The 22,428-nt window shown below is 36.5% G+C and overlaps 3 protein-coding genes across 5 annotated transcripts in view; all 3 read right to left on the bottom strand.

The window, feature by feature from the left end:
• The window catches only part of LOC125801167 (zinc finger protein 484-like), a 634,928-nt gene that overhangs the window by 555,277 nt on the left and 57,223 nt on the right, over positions 1-22,428 (bottom strand). Inside the window, exon 1 of one of the 3 annotated variants that reach the window (XM_049477413.1) lies at positions 21,522-21,567. The exons of 1 other annotated variant lie outside the window; for it this stretch is intronic. The gene's annotated coding sequence lies outside the window, so the exon portion shown is untranslated. Of the gene's footprint in view, positions 1-20,197; positions 20,580-21,521; positions 21,568-22,428 lie in introns of those variants that run through there. One more of the 3 variants, XM_049477416.1, reaches the window with a different exon arrangement.
• LOC125801327 (zinc finger protein 239-like) overlaps positions 1-22,428 on the bottom strand; it is an 89,956-nt gene that overhangs the window by 18,933 nt on the left and 48,595 nt on the right. The window lies entirely within an intron of this gene.
• LOC125801468 (uncharacterized) lies at positions 5,019-8,025 on the bottom strand. Its single transcript, XM_049478242.1, has 7 exons — positions 7,229-8,025; positions 6,775-6,825; positions 6,655-6,699; positions 6,512-6,576; positions 6,227-6,425; positions 5,767-5,967; positions 5,019-5,184 (listed from the first exon to the last, which is right to left on the bottom strand). The coding sequence occupies exons 1-7, from the start codon at positions 7,364-7,366 to the stop codon at positions 5,092-5,094; spliced, it is 792 nt and encodes a 263-aa protein (XP_049334199.1). The 5' UTR covers positions 7,367-8,025; the 3' UTR covers positions 5,019-5,091.

Below are 22,428 nucleotides of genomic sequence, written 5' to 3'. Positions count from 1 at the left end.
TGACATGAGGGCTTGAGCTGGAGCCTGTAGCAGTAGAGGAGCACTGCAGAGTAAGGGAGGTTAACCACTATCCCTGTGGTTTTCTGATCCACCCTGATGCACCATTGAAATAAAATGCCCAAATGTAGCAAGCTATGTGGACTGCCCATATATTAAGATCAGTGAGGGCACACATACACTCAGGAAAACTCATCCTTACTTTTGGCAGATTCAGGGCCAGATGCTGATCTCTGGATTGGACTGGTGTGATTTTGTGGTCTATACAGAGGAATACATGATTATTCAGAGGATCCCCCATGACAAAGGAATCATGAAAACAATTAAAGAAAAAACTGACCTTTTCTTTTTTTATTTGTACCTTTGTGCATCCCTAGATAAATAGGATAGAGCTAAATCACTAGCTAATGTGTGGAGAGCTTAACCTGTAAATTGTTTTTGTTTCTTTGTAAAAGTTGTTTTGAGCAGATTTAAGAAAGTTACAGCTGTTGTGTAAGTAATTGTTAAATATAATGAATTGCTGTTGTTTATTAGTATAGCTGCAAATATAGTTAAAATATGTAACAATTTTATTGAACATTACTGATTATAATAAAGAAATTAGCATCAAAGTGATTAATGTCATGTAATTGATACAGTTATGGTTATAGTAAGGTAGGCAATCAAATCAAACAAATCTTGTACTAGTTAAACTGAACAGTGAATTTATTGCAGTAAATCAGCATTCGGTCACAATGCATTAAACCATATTTCATTGAAAAATATATACATATATACATGCAGATTTATGCTATTTACATTACATCCTCTGTGATAAGAAACTAAACATTTCCACCTTCAAAAAAGCCCAGCAGATGTTGAGCCTTGCTTTTTTGTCCAAGCCTTTACAAGAGGCCCGTTTTCATAGTTTGTCAGCAGACATGCTACAGTGTAGAGCTGATTAATGTTGCCAAAAAGCCGGAGAGGAAGGCGCTCCACGTGCACCCTAAGGCGGGCAATGGCCTGGGTCTCCCTGACCCCACCAACAGGCATCTGGGATCATCCAGACAGAAATGGAGGCCTGTAGATTTTACATGGCACAAAGTCACCAACAAGAAATCCTCGATCGACCATGATGGCCATCCCAGGTCTCAACAGGGAGAGAATTCCAGACTCTCTCATGATCTGTTTGTCACTGATGGATCCAGCATACAGTGGAGAGATAAATGTGACAGCCCCATGAGGAGCAACACCAAGCAGCCCTTTAAGTGTACAATGGGACTTGCCCCTTTGAATAAAATAAAAAGACGGTGGCGAGGGGAGCTGCAGGTGAGCTCATTAGTGGGGAGAGTACCTGGCCTCCATTACGTGCTTGGGCAGCAGCAGCAAGAGAAGGTAATGTTTTTAATTAGTTTTTGTAGCAGCTTATACTTATCTGTGCTATCCAGTGATGGTAAAGTTACTTTGAAAAAGTAATCCGATTACTGATTACTGATTACTCCTTTAAAAAGTAACTTAGTTACTTTATGGATTACTTGATTTTAAAAGTAACTAAGTTACTTTACAAGTTACTTTATTAGTTATTTTCAGCAGCTGCAGACACCACCTCCCGCCGCCTTAACATAAACATTATAACCAGTTTTGCCAATACTCCCTTTATTGGAAAATGCATTTTTAACAGCAACAATTTATCTCTATTAAGTTGAACTATTTCCTAAAAAAATAAGGTTTTTTTTAATAAAAATTAAAAAATTAACTTAACAAACATTTTTTTATAAAAAATAAAATATGGTCTTTCTTGATTTTACTAAACATAAATACTTCCCAGATAGCCACCGAGTGCTGGCCCAGTACTGGGCCTTAGCTGGTTTCTGACTGTCCTCAAAGGTGGCCCAGAACTGGCCACCGGACTCGGCCCAGTGTATTTTTGAACGTAGGACCAAGTCTGGGCCTTATTCGGTTTCTGACTCCTCGAAGCTGGCTGAGAGTCGGTCACCGGACTCGGCCCAGTGTCTTTTTGAATGTAGGACCAGGTCTGGGCCTGCACTGGTTTCTGACTGTTCTGGAAGCTGGCTGAGATCCGGCCACTGAACTTGGCCCAGTGTCTTTTTGAACGTAGGACCAAGTCTGGGCCTTATTCGGTTTCTGACTCCTCAAAGCTGGCTGAGATTCGGTCACCGGACTCGGCCCAGTGTCTTTTTGAACGTAGGACCAGGACTGGGCCTACACTGGTTTCTGACTGTTCTTGAAGCTGGCTGAGATCCTGCCACCGAACTTGGTCCAGTGCCCAACACAAGTTAAGCAAAACTTTTGTAACTGAAGGTACTTTGTCTTTTACTGTTGGTGAATTTGTTTTCTAAGAACTAGGAGGTTCAGGAACCTACAATGTTATTCCTTCTACTACAAGCTACAAGCTATTTGTACATAAAATTTATGTAAATAACCACTTTGTACATCAGTACATCAATATGATTATTATATAATATTATAGGAAACACTAATAAGGAATTTACCATTGGTTTAAATAGAGTATTCTGTTTACTCAATTAGTGTTAATGAGAGAAAAACTTTGTCTGGAAGCTCAAAGAAAGACATAAAACAAAGATTTATATTAAATTTATGTTTAATTCATAAAGTTTACATATTTAAAAAATAAAGGGAAAAAAAGAAAACAGAAACAGATTACAATTTGCAAATTCTTTTTAACTCATTCAATTGAATACACTACAAAGACAAGAAATTTAATGTTGCAAATATTCACTCATTTTGAATTTGATGCCTGTAACATGTTCCAAAAGTTAAGACAGGGGTAACAACATTATGCATGCATTATGAAGACCAAATACGAGAACGGAGACCCCGGACTGTTTCTTTAACTAGCTGAGCTCTGCGGTACAGTTAAAAAGCTCCCCACAACAGTGCTCTTACTGCCTCTCCCTATTAGGCTACAGAGGGGCATGTAGTGTTGTGTTACAGTGTTTGTTGTTGCGCCGCTAAAGTATGGAGGATGAAGAAAAAGAAATCCAACTGATTTGAAAGAATCAGGAAAAAATTGAATTGTGACCCCAAGAATCAATTTTGAATCAAATTTGGGATTCCCAAAGATTCACAGCCCTACTTTGTACTATGAAAAACATTGGTTTAATAGGTTCGCCCAAACAAAGGTTTGGCACCTGTGGACTTCTTGTTACTTTTTACCGTATTTATTTTTATTTGTATCTGTTTTAATACGTGGTACCTTTGCCAAGTAAAACTCAATATTAACTCAACTTACTCAACTCGGCCTAAAACATTTTCACAGTACTGTACATATACACACATACTGTATAGGTTTTTGTGTGTGTGTGTTTGAGCTGTACTATGGAGGACCAAAAATGACATAAGTATAAATAAATAAATGCAAATATAAATGTAGAAATAATAAATATATACATGAATAAATGAATAAATGTTGAAATAAATAAATAAATATATAAATAAATGCACATATAAATGAATGAATGAATGAATGAATATTTGCATAGGTAAATAAATACATTAATACATTTCTTATTTATTTATATATTTATTTATATATTTACTTATATGTGCATTTATTTATTTATTCATTCATTTATTTATTTCAACATTTATTCATTTATTTATTTCAACACTTATTTATTCATTCATTTATTTATTTCAACATTTCTACATTTATTTATTTATTTATTTCCACATTTCTTCATTTATTTATTTATCTCCACCGTCCTGTACTTCCGGTATCAGTGAGACAGAACAAAAGGGACGGCACAGCAACATCGCGGCTATAACCCCTACTGCAGTAACAACTGCTGAAAATGAATGAGGGTCAACAGCTTAAAAATGTCGCCGCTGCAGGCCAAGGCAGGAGCAGTGTCACTACCCGATCTGTACCCCCTGCCCGATTTGTTCCGCGCATGCGCACGCATTGCAAACTGAGCAGGGGCACAGATCAGGTAGCCACGGCTGTTACACCAGCCGTTGTGCGCATGCGTCAACAGTTTTCGGCTCTGTGAGGTCGCTGCTCAAGCTTAACTTCCGTTTTCTGAATTATAGATAGACTGATAGGTGTTTAAACTAAATATATTTCGAAAATCAAACAAAATAATCTATTAAAATGTATGTATGTGGTGTTTTTTTTTTACATATGCCAAGTCTGTAAACTACTTCATATTTTATTAACTTAATTACACCTTTAGCGATAAGATTAACATCTACATGCTCAAGTATCAATTTATAATGCTTACCATGAATTAATGAATGAATAAATTCATAAATAAATAGAGCCAGAACACAATAATTCGCATAGGCTAACTAGCAGTTTATCTTTCTGTAATCTAGATAGACTGGGAGATATAAATAAGTAAAATACAAACATCAACTAGAAAATAATGTTCTTTGTTCTTGAGCAGTTGATATATAAACTGTGCATTTTATGCGTTGTCAAATTTAGTATTACAGGGTGTATGAGGCATTTAAAAATTTTAATTTGTTTACCATTATAACAAACCTGTTTGGGTTATATCCATTATATGGGGTGGTGGTGTGGTCTTTGACCATTTGTAGTATTCCTCAAGCTAACAAAGAGTTTATTAATAAAAAACATTTATTTTTGCTTAAAATACACAGCAGAATGTTTAGAAATGGGAACCAAATACCATGTCTCTAAATGTGGTCCTGTATCAATATGCTACTAACCATTAAAAATAAGGTACAACACATTTATCAAAATACCAGTTTATTTTCTTCTCAGAGAAAGCATGAGAGCAAAAAGCAAAACAAAAGAAAAACCATCCCTCTCAACACACAACCACCCAGCCACTCCCACCCTACCTCACCCCACCTCACCCCGCCCCACTCCCACCTCACCCTGCCCCACTCCCACCTCACCTCACCCCAACACACCCCACCCCACCTCAACACACCCCACCTCACCCCACTCCCACCCCACCCGACACAAACACCCACCACAACACAAAAACCCACCCTCCCCAACTCAAAGTACCCCGACACAAACACGCAACCACCCACCCAATTAAAATGGTAGTCACAATAAATAAACATTCATACAGATATTTCAAACACAGGTAACTGTTTTTACCTTCTGCTGTAGTTAGGACCTGAAAGAAACAACTCTTCAGCCTCTTGTATAGTTATTCCCTGTAGTGTAGACATGGCTTGGGTGATGCACTAACAAAAGGGTTAAAAAAATTAAATATAAATTATAAAACTGCATTATAAAGATTCAGCACTGCAGTGCAGTGATTAGAAGTGATTAGCAATGGTGGTGGTGTATGAGGTGTTAGTGCATGTTGTGCTGGTACAGTGAGTGGATCAGATATATCAGTGCTGCTGGAGTTTTTAAACACTGTGTCCATTTATTGTCTCTCATTCTATTAGACACTCCTACCTATCTGCACCACAGTATATATGTAAAGTCAGATAGAAGCTCTGAGTCTGTTGCTGCATAGTTGGTGCTGTCAATACTCTAGTCCTTCATCAATGCTCACTGGATGTCCACCGCCGGTGGACTATTCAGGTCAAGCAAGTGAAACTGAGGTGTTTAAAAACTCCAGCATTAGCGTTAGTGTCACTGCTGAAAATGACCCAATAACTGTCTGAGAAAATGTATTGTGGTTATCATGGTCTCACAGTACTACTCTATTGGATTTTAAAAAAAGATACATTTGATTAAAATTTTTATGTAACTTAAGTCACAACAGGCTATTTAACATTGTTAATAGATATTTACTGCATACCTAGTAACCTTACCTCTGGGAACAAAACATCCAAAATGAACTGCACTTGATCCTCAATGTGGAATTCTACTGGTGCAGATTTCAGGACATCCTGAAGATAGAAAAATAGGGAGTCCTGTTCTTCCTCCGAGTCCAGGTACACTGGCACCCGTAGAGATGATCCCTTCTGGATTCTGCTGAGCCACTTCGAAGGCTCTTTTCCACAGAGTACACCCTTAGGTCAAAAGGCAAAGTGCCAAAAGCACTTCATCAAAACATGAGCAAACATTTAACATTTCTAGTTGAATGTCAAAAGTAGTTTATGTTAAAAGTTTTGGACTGTAAATCCACATTAAAAAAAAAAAAGTCCCCCAACACATGGTGACAACAAGCATGAATTATAAGGCCTTTTGCTTATTTGCTTATAACACTGTAATGGTAAAACAATGTGCAAATTGTAAATAACAAACATTGTTAATGTGTGACAAACATACCAACAAATGTTGCCGGACTCCATGGTCTTGTACAGCAAAGTCTACCAGCTTCTTTTCTTGGGCTGTGCGGTTGACCATGGTTTGCACATGAGGTGGAATGTCTGAAGTGATTGACCTAGATACCCTAAAAAGTGGCTGAAGGGTCCCTTGCAATAGCCTGCTAGCCTTGTCAGTCCAGAAAGCAAACCTCTGGCCATGTCTGTTGAATCAAAAAACTTAATCAGCAGGTAATCAAATGAAATAAAATGCAGAAAAGACATGAATACTTTAGCAGAGTGGCCTTACCCTTCAATCTGAAATCTTTCCATCAGTAGGATGCACCACCACTGGCGGATTAATGGCACATCATTCTAAAACATATATAACAATGATCAGACAATTGGGGTGGGGTTTGAAATATTTTTTCTATATTAATAGATGCAACTGACCTCTGTGAAGATAAATGGGGTATTGGTGCAGATACAGAGGGCATACTGTAAAAAAATAAATCTCTCTATTATACCCAATAACTCAAAATGCTGCTTATCACAACTTAAAAGGATGCTTACAATGAGTATAAGGATGCCACAGTAGTTCCCAGAAGTTTGTTGAGGGAAGTGCTGGAAACAAAATATTAAATATTACTGTTAAGTAAAGGTGTTGAACCAATAGAAACAGATGTAGACAAGTGCTTCACTAAAGTAAGCTTAGGTTCCCCCTTACTGAGTTACTGCCAAAAGCCATTAATACATGAAGTAGATGTGCTGAAGATAGAGATTGTTTCAAATTGTGTAAAATAGACAGAAAGTCCCTAGGTCTGGACAAGAAAGAATGTATGGTGGAAAGAAGACGAATGAATATAGCAAAAAGTATCAACTGGTGGGCTAGTCATGGCTCAGTTTCCCAAAATCACAGTAGAAAATTCTCTTCAAAAGAAAATATCTATAGTCTTACATTACATTTAAGCCAACTGATGTCCAGAGTTTTATATAACCCAGTAAGAAAATAAAGAAAAGGCTTTACATCAAAACTTCTGCCGGTCTTCTCTGTCCAGGGTCTTGGGTCAATCTGGCCTGCAATATGTCTGCACATAAAATGGGAAAAAAAATTAATTATGGACACACACTTACTGAAACCTATAGTCATACAATTGTTCTCCATGGTCTAGTTTCATAAAATGAGACCTAATCCTACAGCCATCGAACAAGGCTTCTGCGTAAACATAAAACAAAAGAACAAAGCTATAAATAAGCAGCCATAGAACAAGGCTTTTTGTAAATCATCAGCCATAGAACAAGGCTTTTTGTTAATTTTCAGCCATAGAACAAGGCTTTTTATAAATCATCAGCCATAGAACAAGGCTTTTTGTTAATTTTCAGCCATAGAACAAGGCTTTTTGTAAATCATCAGCCATAGAACAAGGCTTTTGTGTAAATCAGCAGCCACAGAACATGGCTCTTGCGTAAAATATTATTGGTAAAAGCCACTGAACAAGGGCAACTTTTTCCTCTCTCTTAACCTAAATATCGTTTTGTACGAGTCATCTCCAAAACCACCAGGGAGTACAGAATCTAGAAAAATGATCTCTCTCTCCACAACCAGTAAAACCTGCAATGGACATATTTCAAAATGATAAGCTAATCAACAAACTTCATTCTAAAAATCTGAATATCTATTTTTTGAAACTGTAACTCAACACATAGCAAATAGTGATCCAGTTGATTCTGTTGCATACTCCATGCAGGGAACAAAATCGCATCCTTGGAACACAGATTGTTCTGGTGTAGAGAAAGAAAATGCAACCATTCAACTACTGTGCATTGTACAGAAATCATTGCATTAATGTGCAACTGTCTGTCTGTGTGTGTGTTTAACTTCACTTTACCGGTAAACTTGAGAGTGGGTCCACATTCATCGTTTTCCATGTGGGAACCACATACATGTCAGCAATGTAAACATCTTTCCCCTATTTACAACACAACAAGATTAGCAAATGTATACAAGTACCCATGAAGAAGTATACAAAATAACAATGTTTGAGCTTCTGTAATTAATTACATGTTTTTGAGCAGCTTCTCTGATGATCTTAAAACATGCATTCCCAATCTAGACGTAATAAAACAAAATAAAGGCATAAATTACACACAAAAAAAAAACTATTTCTGTGCCTTTGAGCAAGCATGCTGCAACATGAATATACTTACAGTAGACTCCATGCACTGATTTAACCCAAGACTCCACAAGTCACGTGTAAGACAGATATTGTCATCTTTAACAATCAATTCTGCTGCTGGAAGGCTTTTGTCCAGGACATATTTCAACTGCAATTAAAAGAGTTAGCAAGGGAGGGGGGGTGAGAATGGTGTGAGAGTGTAAGTATGTGAGAGATGGTCTGAATATACGATTGCAAAAAATTATTGGTAGTGTCTAACAGTGTGTGAAGGAGAGTGAAATTTGGAATGGGCTAGGTGGAATCATCCCCTACCAGTTTTTCCTGGAGAGGACCCAAGTCTTTTTCCCATTTCTCTCCAGAAAAAGCATAAGGATGGTCTGTTGCTTCATCAGGTGTACCATACTCATGGTCCTGAAGTGACACACATGGAACTGCTCCATGATCTGAAGAGACAATAAAAAAAATTAAGTCTAATATTAATAAAATAAACTTTACAATATACACCTTACATGTCAACCATTACAAAAAAAAACACTACTTAGCTCTTACTTTCCAACCTGTAGAAAGGCCTTAGCCGTGAGACATTGATGCAACATCGAGTCCCATTATCTTTCACCACTGATGCCACACCCTTTTTAGAGATACTATCCACAGTGAAAGGACCTTTGTGGCGGTCAGCAAGGGTGTCTTTTCTCTGTTTTATATTGAAATCTTGAGAAATCAAGACCTCATCGCCAGGACTGATTGTGCTCATTAGCTTTCTCTTACGGTTCCTGTAAGACTTTTGTTGTCTTTTCTGCGCATTTTCAATGTTGCTAAGCACCTGAAAAAAAAAAATTACACTTTACTACATGCCATTGAATTAAAAAAAACTTCTGTGGTCAGACTACATGAATTTGGACCTAACCTTCTCATTTAAAATTTTCATTTCATTTACTCGGGTGTCAAGATCATCTTCTGGGTCAGCAATTTTAAAGTCTTCTCCCATGGGACAGGCGTTCATAACCTCTGGCAAATGAGGGTGCCGATGGAAGAATAAGAAATACGGGGTGTGCCTGGTTGAAGACTGGTTAAAAACAAATTAAGTTATCAGAAATAAAACATTATATATCGATTACATTATATATCGACCATAATGAATGTATAATGAATACCCACTTGCTTAGCAGTGTTAATACCATACACAACTGCAGGTAAATGGATGTCCCAATCATTATGGCTTTCATTTACATACTTCCGCAATACACGTTTGACATTTTGATTTGTTCGCTCATCCTATATATATATATAAAACAACAACAATTAAAACATTTCCTAATTTTTTTTAACATTACAGGGAAATGTCAAATAAAATTATGTTGAAAATTACCTGCCCATTTGTCTGAGGGTGGTAGGCACTTGAGACAGCATGTTTGATTTTCAGAGTTGCAAAGATGTTTTCATTCAGCTGTGTGCAAATCATCAAAAAGGAAATACAGTGTGCATAGCAGAATGTCAGAAAAACATGTGTGCTAATTAAGATAAATATCAATGTTAAGAATTCACATTATACTAGACTTTTACCTCATTAACGAACTCTCTCCCTTGGTCAGTAATCATTTTCTTGACCATGCCGAACAAGTAGAGTGTCTTTATGATGGCTGCTGACACTTCAGTTGCAGTCTTATTTTGCAGTGGCTCAGCAACAACCCACTTTGTATATAAATCAGTCATGGTCAACACATACTTGTTTTTTTGACCAGTTTCTCGCAGTGGGCCAATTAAATCCAGGCCAATCACCTCCCATGCAGCCTTCACCTAAACACATATTTTCCATTACCTTTCAAAACATTTATTTTCTCTATTAAACAAAACAGAATTTGGAATACCTTAATAGAATGTAACACTGGTGTCCCCGTCTTCATGGGGTCATTTAGTTGGCAGCGGCGACAACACTTCACCTAAAAAAAAACAAAAAAAAGAAGAATTAAGTTGGGACAGTGTCTAAACATGTACAAAAAGTAAAATAAAATGCATATCATAAATACATATTAGAACAAGGGGTGTGCTATATAATTTCGTGCACAATAATATTTGTCGTTACATTACTTTGTTTTTGTTACACTATTTTTATACAAAATCAGAATCTTGGTAACTATCTATGAAAGATTTCTTTTGTTTCTACTGAATAAATAATATGAGGCTGAAGTTGGTTTGATATTCGCAGCTGCCGCTTCACTGAACCACCGTGAACTAAAGGGAGCGTTCACAAACTGTTCCGCATATTATATTTAACACCTCACATATCAACACTGAAGGAGCTATAATGAAGAAAAGCAGTACAGCTGTTTATTAACTATGTAAATATACATTATGTTATAAAATGCAATTTTATATACACGACCTTCCACTTATTTTCTGTTCTAGTGTAATTCATTCATTTCCTAAGTAGAAAACATCTTAAATAGAGAATTAGCCTCCTACCTTAAGGGAAAACCTGGCATTAGCCTGGCCAGAGCTAACTGTTAACTGTAAAATATTTATTTTAATTACTGAATATTAAATTAATAACTTTTATATATAATTTAAAAAATACAATAATATTTTAAAAGCCGTTGCGCTCAAAAAAAAAATCCAGTGTGATTTTAAGAATTTTTTCATCTTGGGCCAGACCAAATACTGATACTGATAAATGATATGAAATTCTAGTCTCCTATTTTAAGGAAAACCTAGAATTAGCCTGGCCCGAGCTGATTTTATACTGTAAAATGAATTAGCAACATAGCATACACAGCCATAATGCAGCAAAAATTTAATTTGAAGGATATTTAATCTTGGGCCATGCCAAATACACATGATATAATGAGTTTTAGTCTTCTACTTTAAGAAGAACCTGAAATACTTTATACTTTAAAACGAACTGGCAACATGGCATACAAGCTATAATGCACAAAAATTAATGAATATAAAGCCAGTGATTCCAGTGCGATTTTGTGAATACTAGAACTCTTCATCTCATGTTTATTTGTTCTGGTCCAAAATGAAAAAGTCCTTCAAAATCACACTGGAACATCAGCTTTATATTCAATTTTTGGTGCATTATGGCTCGTATGTCATGTTGCTAATTCATTTTACAGTATAAAATCAGCTCGGGCCAGGCTAATTCTAGGTTTTCCTTAACATAGGAGACTTCAATTTCATATCATGTGTATTTGGTCAGGCCCAAGATGAAAAAATTATTTGAAATCACATTGGAACATTAGCTTTTTATTCATTTTTTGTGCAGTATGGCTCACAAAGGTTTTTAAAATATAATTTTATTAAATATTTTTTTCATTATATATTAAATTGTTAATTATATATTCAATAATTAAAATAAATATTATACAGTATACAATTAGCTCTGGCCAGGCTAATGCCAGGTTTTCTCTTAAAGTATGAGGGTAATTCTCTAGTTTAGATATTTTCTACTTAGTAAATGAATGAATTACACTAGAACAGCACGTTAAAGTAAAACTGGAGAAAGTAAGTGATGGAAGGTAGTGTACATACAACCAAACGAATCAGGAGCTGCGAATATCAAACCAACTTCAGCCTTGTATGAATAATACTGTAATATTTATACTAAATAAAACATTTATATGTACTGTGTTGCAGTTTTACGCTCTGGAAATAAATAAGAAATTGTGTTATAACTTCACAACATACCCACTCAGTTACATCTTTCATTAGGGTAGGCCAGAAGTATCCAGCAATCACCCTGTCTCTCGTGCCTCATACACCGTTGTGGTTGCCGGTGCCGGAGTTATGGCACTCCATCAAAACAGACCTTTTTTCCTCCTCAGTACAAACAACTAGTCTCATATACGTTTTATTTGGTCCAGTGTAAAACAATCGGTTGTCTGCCGAAAAAAAAACACGTTTCATATTTAATTACTTATTGATATAATAAAATACTCCGAGCTAAATTAGCTAGCATAGTTAACCTAGCTATACTAACTAGTTCACATAACGGGACACTTCGCTTCCTCAGCTAACGCAAACCTTTCTAAAATATGATATGATTTTAACTTACCTTTTGCTAGGAAGTTTTCAGACACACGCCGCATTTCCTTGTGCATTTTTTTGTTGCATGGTGGAGTAAATGTTCCACTTAAAATGTACTCTTTCAGAGCTCTGTAAAAACGTAAGTCCTTCACTTTGAAACCGCGTTTTACAAGCTGTTTGCGACAGTGTGAGCGGAAGCACAACTTGGCATTGCCTACCTGATCTGTGCCCCTGCTCAGTTTGCAATGCGCATGCGTGCACATGCGCGGAACAAATCGGGCAGGGGGTACAGATCGGGTAGTGACAAGCAGTAGAACCAAAACTTTTGCAGCTCAAAAACCAATCCTGCTTTAGAGCGAGGATAGGACCGCCTACCTAACTATCATACAAATGCAGAAATACAGAAATAAATAAATTAATAAATGTGGCAATAAATCAATAAATAAATGTAGAAATGTTGAAATAAATGAATGAATAAATAAATGAAAAAATAAATAAATGCACATATAAATGAATAAATAAAAATAAATATAAAAAATTAGAAATGTATTTATTTATTTATTTATTTACCTATACAATTATTCATGCGTGTATTTATTTTTTATATATTTATTTATTTATTCATTTCTATGTGTATTTATATATGTATTTATTTATTTCAACATTTATTTATTTATTCATTTATTTATTTCAACATTTATTTATTTCTACATTTATATGTGCATTTATTTATTTATTTATTTATTTATACGTATGTCATTTTTGGTCCTCCATACTGTAATACTTAAATATATAAATACATCTACATTAATTATAAGGAAAATGTGTTGATTATAAAGATTAAAATAATATAAAGACAATTAAAATAAAGATAATTTAATAATTCATTGATGTCTCCTCCTCAGTAAATTTATATCTTACTCCCTGAGAGCATTACACACCCACCAGTATAGTTTTTCTTATTTATATTTTCTGAGTAGGCTCTAAAAGCAAGTTATACCTTCTCTACACATATTTAATTGTACGCTTGTTTCTATAGATACAACTATCAACTAATAGAATCAAAGTACAGTAATAGTTTAATGTTAAATATGTTTATTGCAGTCATATTTACAAATATAATGCTGTTATGTTTTTTCTTTTGTATGACATGACCATTTTAAATTCAGCATCACATTCTTGAAATAAGTACTTGGAAAATTGGGCACCAGCAGAAGCGAAAGTAGGGGCAGCAACATTAAAACATATTAATTTACTGACAATAATAAAATGTATCTATGATTTTCCTATTTCCTTTTTTTGCCAATATAAAACATGAATAATTTAATTGCTCTGAAAAGCTCCACTATTTTACTTAATGTTGTTAAATTCTCCTGTTGTGTCTAACAGGATAACTGTGTGTGTGTGATTTAATTTTAAACTTTTTCAAGTAAAACATTTTTGTCTCTAGTATACACTAATATACTGCATACACAAACAACTTCTAGTGTGATTTTACAAATTAGAGAAATGTTGACTAAAGCTTATTTGGTAGTAGTGAGTGTGTTTATATAAAAATGTGCTAGCTAAGTTAATAACATACACTTTTAACGAAGTAGCAGAGTGTGCAGGAACGTATTACTGAACTCTGGAATAAACAATACAAATAAAGATTTTTTTATATTAACTCACAGACACAGCACCATTTTATTTAACTAAAAAGCTAGCTAAAACAAACATTACACAGTGACTTGTAGAGACACACAACCACTAAGTTAACCTAGCTGACTAGCTAGCTAATGTACAACATCTAAACAAAAGTTCTGTGGAAGCATTTAGGTTAGCTAGTAAAGACCAATTCGCTAGCTAACTACCAAATTGGTTAACTAGCAAGCCTAAATGCTTTTACAGTATGTATGTTTGTAAAAGCATTTAAGCTAACGCTAGCAAACTGGCTGGTTTCTATCCTAGCTAGCTAACTGTTTATAGCTTAGCTAACGTAAATACCGAAACAGTACTTCTGTTCTGGCCTTGTACACTAGTTAACAATTTTAATTTCAAGTAAAAACATACTTTTTGGTTGTCTGTTAGTAACTTTTATAGCTACATTAACATTTACATTAACATGAAATGTGTTTAATGCTACATTCTGAGATAATTTAGCTTCAGATAATATCACCTTGATATGCTGCTAAGTTAGCTAGCTTAGCTAACTGAAGAGGCAACACAGATAGGGTTATAAATCATATTTGACGGCCAAAATATTTATTAAGTCAAAATAAATTATATTTCAAAAAAGGTACGTAATACTTAGTTAGGTTTGCTACCTACCTACAAACTTCAAAGGTTTCAGGATAGCTGACAGTTGAGGAAAGTTGTAATGTTTGAGGAATCCGCGCGCCAAGTGCTACGAGAAACCGCACGGGTTGAACTGGGCTGATGCGCAGGGGCACCAAGGTAAATATCATCTAGATTCATTTACACTCTAAACGTGATCACACGTTTGGGGTGTGCGCGACGGTTGGTTTTGGGGTCTAGGGATGCTGATCGTGTGTGTGCGTGTGTGTGCGTGTAGCAGTACTATAACAGGCTCTGTGTGTGTGTGTGTGTGTGTGTGTGTGTGTGTGTGTGTGTGTGTGTGTGTACTATAACAGGCTCTGTGTGTGTGTGTGTGTGTGTGTGTGTGTGTGTGTGTGTGTGTTTGTGTGCGTGCATGCGTGCGTGCGTGTGTTTGTGAGGAGCAGCATAACAGCGGGAGTAAGTATTCTTACTGACAGGAGTCATCTATAACTGTAAATAAAAAGAAAATATACAAGTCAGCTTTGGTAGAAAAGTGCTAACAGTAGGGAACAGTCAGTTTTCCACTTTGTTAGTGCAGTGCTGGTACAGGGTCGTCTGCCGTATTTGAGCCAGGACACACCTGTGTTCAGAGAATCAGCAGGTTAGGTGCGACAGTCGTTCACCAGCACCAAAACGACTGCTCAGTGACACTGATGTAGAACAGTCAGAAAGTGACACTGGGCCAGCTGTGGGCCAGAAGTATTTTTCTGCTTGCGACTCTAAACCAGCAGTGCCGACTTAGAAACGACTCGGGGCCAAAGTCGCTGGCTATCTGGGTAACCTAGCTAAAACATTCCACACTGAAATAAAGTAGTTATTGTTAGATAACCTAGCTAGCAAAAACATTCCACACTGAAATAAAGTAGTTAACATTAGCTAACCTAGCTAGCTAAAACATTCCACACTGAAATAAAGTAGTTAACATTAGCTAACCTAGCTAGCTAAAACATTCCACACTGAAATAAAGTAAACATTAGCTAACGTAGCTAGCTAAATCTTTTCACTCTGAAATAAAGTAAACATTAGCTAACCTAGCTAGATAAAACATTCCACACTGAAATAAAGTAGTTAACATTAGCTAACCTAGCTAGCAAAAACATTCCACACTGAAAAAGTAGTTAACATTAGCTAACCTAGCTAAAACATTCCACACTGAAATAAAGTAGTTATTGTTAGATAACCTAGCTAGCTAAAACATTCCACACTGAAATAAAGTAGTTAACATTAGCTAACCTAGTTAACTAAAAGATTCCACACTGAAATAAAGTAGTTACATAGACTGTATATAGCTGGACAGAGCATCGTTTCTTAAAAGTGAAGCCACCACAGGTCGGGCGCCCCCTGCTGTTCGGCTGCAGAAAGCTGTGTAACTCCACCCATCCCCATAGGTTTCAATGGCAAAACAGACAACTTTCAATCACGTTTTTTTCTAATATACTGTAATTCTACCTCCATTATTTAAATGCAACAGCTAGTGTAACCTCTGCTTATATTGTCAAATTTTTATTTCCCTACAGAATTCGGTTTTTAAAACTTTATTTGGCTCTATTCAAAAAAGGTGTGGTTATGGTAAAAGGGCTGCTTATGGGCGGGACCAATAACAGACCGTCAGCTCCGCTCCGCCCCGCTCTGCAGTCTGTGACCGCGAGGCAGCCCTCAGGGGCGGGGTTATTTAAATGAGTAGCTGGTCTCTCCACAGCCTTTCTCCCTCCTCTGGTCTCTACTGCGCAGACTCTGGTCTCTGAATCGCCAAAATGGCGGAAGATTTTGGCTTCATTTTCATTGAATGAATGGGAACGGCGACACGGCGTCCATCTTTATATACAGTCTATGAGTAGTTAACATTAGCTAACCAAGCTAGCTAAAACATTCCACACTGAAAAAGTAGTTAACATTAGCTAACCTAGCTAGCTAAAACATTCCACACTAAAATAAAGTAGTTAACATTAGCTAACCTAGCTAGCTAAAACATTCCACACTGAAATAAAGTAGTTAACATTAGCTAACCTAGCTAAAACATTCCACACTCAAATAAAGTAGTTATCGTTAGATAACCTAGCTAGCAAAAACATTCCACTCTGAAATAAAGTAGTTAACATTAGCTAACCTAGCTAGCTGAAACATTCCATACTGAAATAGACTTGTTAACATTAGCTCACCTAGCTAGCTGAAACATTCCACACTGAAATAAAGTAAATGTTAGCTAACCTAACTAAATGTTAGTTAATTTAATTTTTTAATTAAAATTTTGAACAGTGTTAACTTGCATGGTAAATTTTGAATAGGCATGGTGACCATCACAAAGTGAAGCATTGATTATTTAATATAAGGAGTAAATGTGTGACGAATACCAGGACCCGAGGATACGAGCGCTGATTAGTAAACAGGTTTATTTACAGGACTAGGCAAACAGAGGTGGTCAGGGACAGGCAATGTCACTCATTTGTATGCCTACAAGACGCCAGGTCAGCCAAAACATTAAGTACACACAAAAACTCACCAGTCAGGCAGCCTATTACTGTTACAGTTTCACATTGAAGGGCAGCCTTTAAAAAGTTTTTTTTAATGTGATATGACATAATATTTGTCTCATTTACCGTTGCAGTTCCATTATAGTTAGCTAACTATTGAACACTATTTTACACTAAGCAACGCATAGCCCCTTCCATCAGAACACTGAAAAGGGGTTTGACAACCATGGCCCCACCCCCGTAGTGAAAATCATGAATCTGATTGGTTAGATTGTCCTGCGACTTTGCTAAAGACTCATTACTACAACCTTCACAAAATCAGTAGAAGGGTCACTCAGACACACGGGAGGGGCAGAAGTCATTTTAAAAAGCTTTGATTGGTTAGAACTGCTGTCAGTCAGATAAGAGTCCCATAGCCACTGAAAAACACAGACTAATGCTTTTATTTAGTTGCTGTTTTTTATTTTAGTTAATTCATAAAATATTTGCTCTTAGTTTACAATAACTATAATTAGAAGGGCCTTACTGCACACCACTGCTGTAATCTGTAAAAACACTTTGTGAGTTGCTCTGGAAAAGTGCTATACAAATAGAGATTACTAACTTACTAGCATTGTAAACCTGTTGGGAGCATCTGCTAAAAGCTCTGTATCTCGGTAGGCTGGCAGTAACCGGATGTTTTTTTTACTTTACCCAAGTCCATTATTGGAATTCTCATTTGGGTGCCTGTTAGTAGTTACACAATAATAACATAAGACATTCTGAAGATCCATCAGGGTCACAGAGAGGTTATCAACCATTTCTTGGGCGGATATTTCAATATAAAAGTATTTTTTTTATTGAAACACAGGCATATAAGTAAATGTAGAGGTGAAGCAATACAAACATAATAGTTGGTCCTGGAAAAAAAGAAGAGGAAACTAAATAATTTGAATGTTCTTAGAAACTTTGAAAATCACAAAAAAAAAAACATTAAGCAAGATATGACATCCAATAAGAAAAGGATAAGAGTATATAGCTTGAGTAACACAACAACCAAATATACCTCTATATCCCTCTTTGGTAACAGATTTTTAATCAGACTGAACCATAGACCAAGGAGAACACCAGCAGAGGGAGTGAATGAGTCTGCAACCTTACTGCGCTACACAAGCCTGATTTGGGTTGATTTCAGTATGGGAACTACAGCTGGAGTGTTTTATTTAAACTCTGGAAAGGATTTTTTGGTCTCTCTGCGGGTCTGGATGCTCCTCTCTGGTCTACATGACAGTACCCGGCACAGTGTCGTCTCTCTGTAGCTCTGGGTCTCACTTTTGTGATCACTCTCTCTGGAGTGGCTAAGTTGGTGTTTTCCCCTTCTCCTTTTTATATGGATGGGCCTGGTGGTTATTAGCATTAAGTTAAACTATGCTAAGCTTGGGAAACTAAGCACGGCTTTTACAGAGTGAAAACAGAGATACTGGAAATTAATGGAAATAATTAAATCTGCATATACTAGAAAAGCGATTAAATGCTTTTAAAACCTTCTAAGCATAAGCACTTAAGATTTGATCCAAAACGCTTGGATGCAAGCTAAGAATCCTACTCTACTACTAACGACTACAACATCTGAATTTTAAAGACTAAGTTATGCTAACCTAACATCTGGTGCAAACACTGGCAGTGCCCTCACTCTAACTTAAACGACCTTCCCTTCTTCAGAACTAAACTCATAACGTAACTACCCTAAAAACTGAGCTGTGTCTCACGAAGAATGTCCTGGAATATCAAACATACAAGAAAACATAACATGGAATTCAATAAACATCATCCCTGGATAAAATTCATTTTGCTGAACCTGTAAAATCCATTGTTAAATTCAGTTCATGTTTGTTTCTGGTGGAACGTATCCCAAATGACAAGGTAAAACATTTGTGTAGGATAAGGTGTTCTGTCTGAAAGATTTACGATTTGCACTTTTAATTGCCGTGGGACAAATTTGGGATAGTTTTCTCTCCCGTGTGAATGCGCTGGTGTTTTTTTAAATGACTCTGTTGATTAAAACTCTGCCCACACTCTGAGCAGTGATACGGTTTCTCTCTTGTGTGAATGCGCTGGTGTATTTTGAGATGACTCTGTTTAGTAAAACTTTTCCCACAGTCGAAACAGTAATACGGTTTCTCTCCTGTGTGAATGCGCTGGTGATTTTTAAAATGACTCTGTTGATTAAAACTCTTCCCACAGTCTGAGCAGTAATACGGTTTCTCTCCTGTGTGAATGCGCTGGTGTCGTTTGAGATCACTCTGTTCAGTAAAACTCTTCCCACAGTCTGAGCAGTGATACGGTTTCTCTCCTGTGTGAATGCGCTGATGGATTTTGAGAGTACTCTGTTGAGTAAAAGTCTTCCCACAGTCTGAGCAGTAATGCGGTTTCTCTCCTGTGTGAATGCGCTGGTGACTTTTGAGATTACTCTGTAGATTAAAACTCTTCCCACAGTCTGAGCAGTGATACGGTTTCTCTCCTGTGTGAATGCGCTGGTGACTTTTGAGATTACTCTGTTGATTAAAACTCTTCCCACAGTCTGAGCAGTGATACGGTTTCTCTCCTGTGTGAATGCGCTGGTGTTTTTTGAGATCACTCTGTTGAGTAAAACTCTTCCCACAGTCTGAGCAGAAATATGTTTTTTCTCCTGTGTGAATGCGCTGGTGTTTTTTGAGATTACTCTGTTTAGTAAAACTCTTGACAGAGTGCTGATGTTTCTCCATGTCGGGACTTGGCTTCATTTGTCTTTTAAATGTAGCAAACAATTTCTGCGTGTTCTGGAGATTCTTCAGGATGGCTTCTGCTTCACCTCTTTCAGCAGTTTAACTTTGCTCTTAGTTAAATATCCTGGTTGTTGGTGATGAATTTCAGGAAAATATTTTAATTTCTGGAAAAAACAAAGAAAAATGCCATTGAATATTAAAATAAAAGCAGGTCAATTAACTAAAGAGATTCTAAGTCATTCTAAGTGAGTGATGTTACCCTTTAATCTGAAGCTTTGAGGCGTGTGCCGAAAAAACGACACACATTGGTTCGAATCACATTGCCGATGCTTGATTTGTTCTTCATCACGACAGATGATGTCCAAAGCTTTTTCCTTTAAACCAATTTATAAAAGTTTCCACACATTAACCAAATACATTAATCCAAATCAATGCTTCACAAACCTGATTTTTTTTTTTTAACAACTCCTGATAACAGTTCATTATTTTCCACCACACTGGCTTCAGGCTAACAGTGATATGCGCTCCTGAGTTCAAGATGTGTTTTTTGGAAATGTTGATCCGATGCAGTTGTCTTGTTGGTGCAGGGAATTGTAGTTCAAAATAAAATCACAGCAAAATAATGACCTTTTTACTGTTACAACACATCAACCAACCTCCAACAGGAGTGTAAAACATAAGAGTCTCTTTTGTTTACTAAAGGTTAACACAATTATAACAATTTGTAAGAATTTTATGTAGTTCTTTTTCAATTATTTTTGTAGTCTTTTTAACCTCTTACACAAATGTTTAATTGTGTATTTTTGTCAAGTTGCTCAAAGTGTGATTCTTCTTCTTATTATTATTATCAAATTCATGTTTTTGTTATTATTATTATTATCATCATTATTAAAGTATCAGCAAAAGAGCAGCTGGAGACTGTATTCCACAGTAATGGTTTAACTGGGATTTCTTAAAAACAGCGGGGCTAAAGATGTTGTAATTTGCTAATATTTGTGTTTGTTATTACAGTGAAATAGCAAGTTTTCTGTTAAATCAGTAAGCTAATAAATGTTACTTGTGAAATTCCTCTTCTTGCCTGAACTTTTCCTCACTATAATCACTAAATCTTTCATTCTTACATTTAATATTTTACAAGTGGACTTTTATTTTGACGGGAGAGTCACATGACTTACCAGCAACTGTTGTGGTGGAAACGGATTAAGTAAAGTAAATTAACTAAACTAAACTAAACTAAATTAGTGTAACTAAGAAATGTGTAGAGACTGATCACACCAACTTAAAAAGGAATTTCCACAGAACTGATTTATCTCAGGTGTGTGTTAGTGATGTGGGGGAGGGGGGGCAGGAGTGTGAGGTTCCGTTATCCTGTGTATGATCTGTAAAGCCCCCCATCCCCAGCTCCCCGACCCCCTACTGCAGACTGCTGAGCAGAGCTAGGAGAAGATCCAGTGCTGGTGGTGTAAATGCTGCACATGCTGAAGGTGGTGTGGGTGGTGTTGATGTGGGTGTAGGAGTGAATGTAGAACAGCGTGTTGAAAAGAGAGAGAGAGAGAGGGAGAGAGAGAGAAACTTCTCCATACCTTCTGTTGTTCAGCTGATCCTGCTCTTCCTCCGCTCCAGCTACAGTCCCCGGAAGCTCAGCCTCATCCGGGTTATGTGGAGCCCCGCCCCCTCCCCCGCTATATCACATTATATCCCATCACCGCTAGAGGGAGCCCGCGAGGGAGTCCTCAATGCATGGAGCTGAATGGAGCAAAACAGCTAAAACTCTCATTTAAAACACTGTATAACTACTTCTCTGGAGTTTTCCTTTAATTTTACAAAGTAGAACAAAGTATTTCACTAAAATAGGAAAGAAAACGTACCACTATATTTCCATTTTCTAAAACTAATGTTTTTATTCAGTAGATTTACTAGCATTACTGCTACTGATGCTGGAGTTACATACAGAGCTCATTTTAAATGGATTAAAACTGCAGTTTATAAGCTTTAATAATTATCTCTGCGGTGATGCAACTTGTCTCATTTCTTTTATTGTTGAGATTGTGTAAATATGAATGAGAGTTTGTTTAAATGTTTTCTTCTTGTTGGTACTTACATAGATGAAAATAGTAATCTACTAAAATAAATAGGAAAACATATTTAAATATAACTGGAACATACTTGGGTTGTGGGGGCTGCTGCTAAATGGTTGTTAGAATTGGGTTAACTGAACTTACATTAAACTCTAAAATTAAAGCAGCAATTGCAGTTCTGGACAGTATGCAGATCTCATTAGTCTTGATAATGAAGAGGTAGGACTCTGAGCACTTCAGAGCACTGACTGGTGTGTCACGGGACCGTGTAGGGTACTACAATCAAAAGGGTTGCATTACTGAATACTACATACTGGGCGGTGTGTAGTATGCAGTACATACTAGTGCAGTATGCAGTATAGTAGTATGCCATTTCGAATACAGCCTAGGACTGAGATAAAGTGAGCTATGG

Source organism: Astyanax mexicanus, chromosome 4 (assembly GCF_023375975.1).
Source record: "Astyanax mexicanus isolate ESR-SI-001 chromosome 4, AstMex3_surface, whole genome shotgun sequence".
In the NCBI taxonomy this organism is placed as follows: Eukaryota; Metazoa; Chordata; class Actinopteri; order Characiformes; family Acestrorhamphidae; genus Astyanax; species Astyanax mexicanus.
The sequence above is the reverse complement of the archived record's forward strand: the minus strand, read 5'-3'. Positions and strand labels throughout refer to the sequence as shown.

Bases quoted from the DNA above. Each gene is read 5' to 3' on its own strand.
- LOC125801468 (XM_049478242.1), bottom strand. From the start codon at position 7,366: ATGGAGAACAATTGTATGACTATAGGTTTCAGTAAGTGTGTGTCCATA. The intron at 6,826-7,228 runs GTAAAGCCTTTT...TTTTGTTTCCAG, and splicing joins AGACCGGCAGAAGTTTTGAT to CACTTCCCTCAACAAACTTC. The intron at 6,426-6,511 runs GTAAGGCCACTC...TTGATTCAACAG, and splicing joins GAAAGATTTCAGATTGAAGG to ACATGGCCAGAGGTTTGCTT.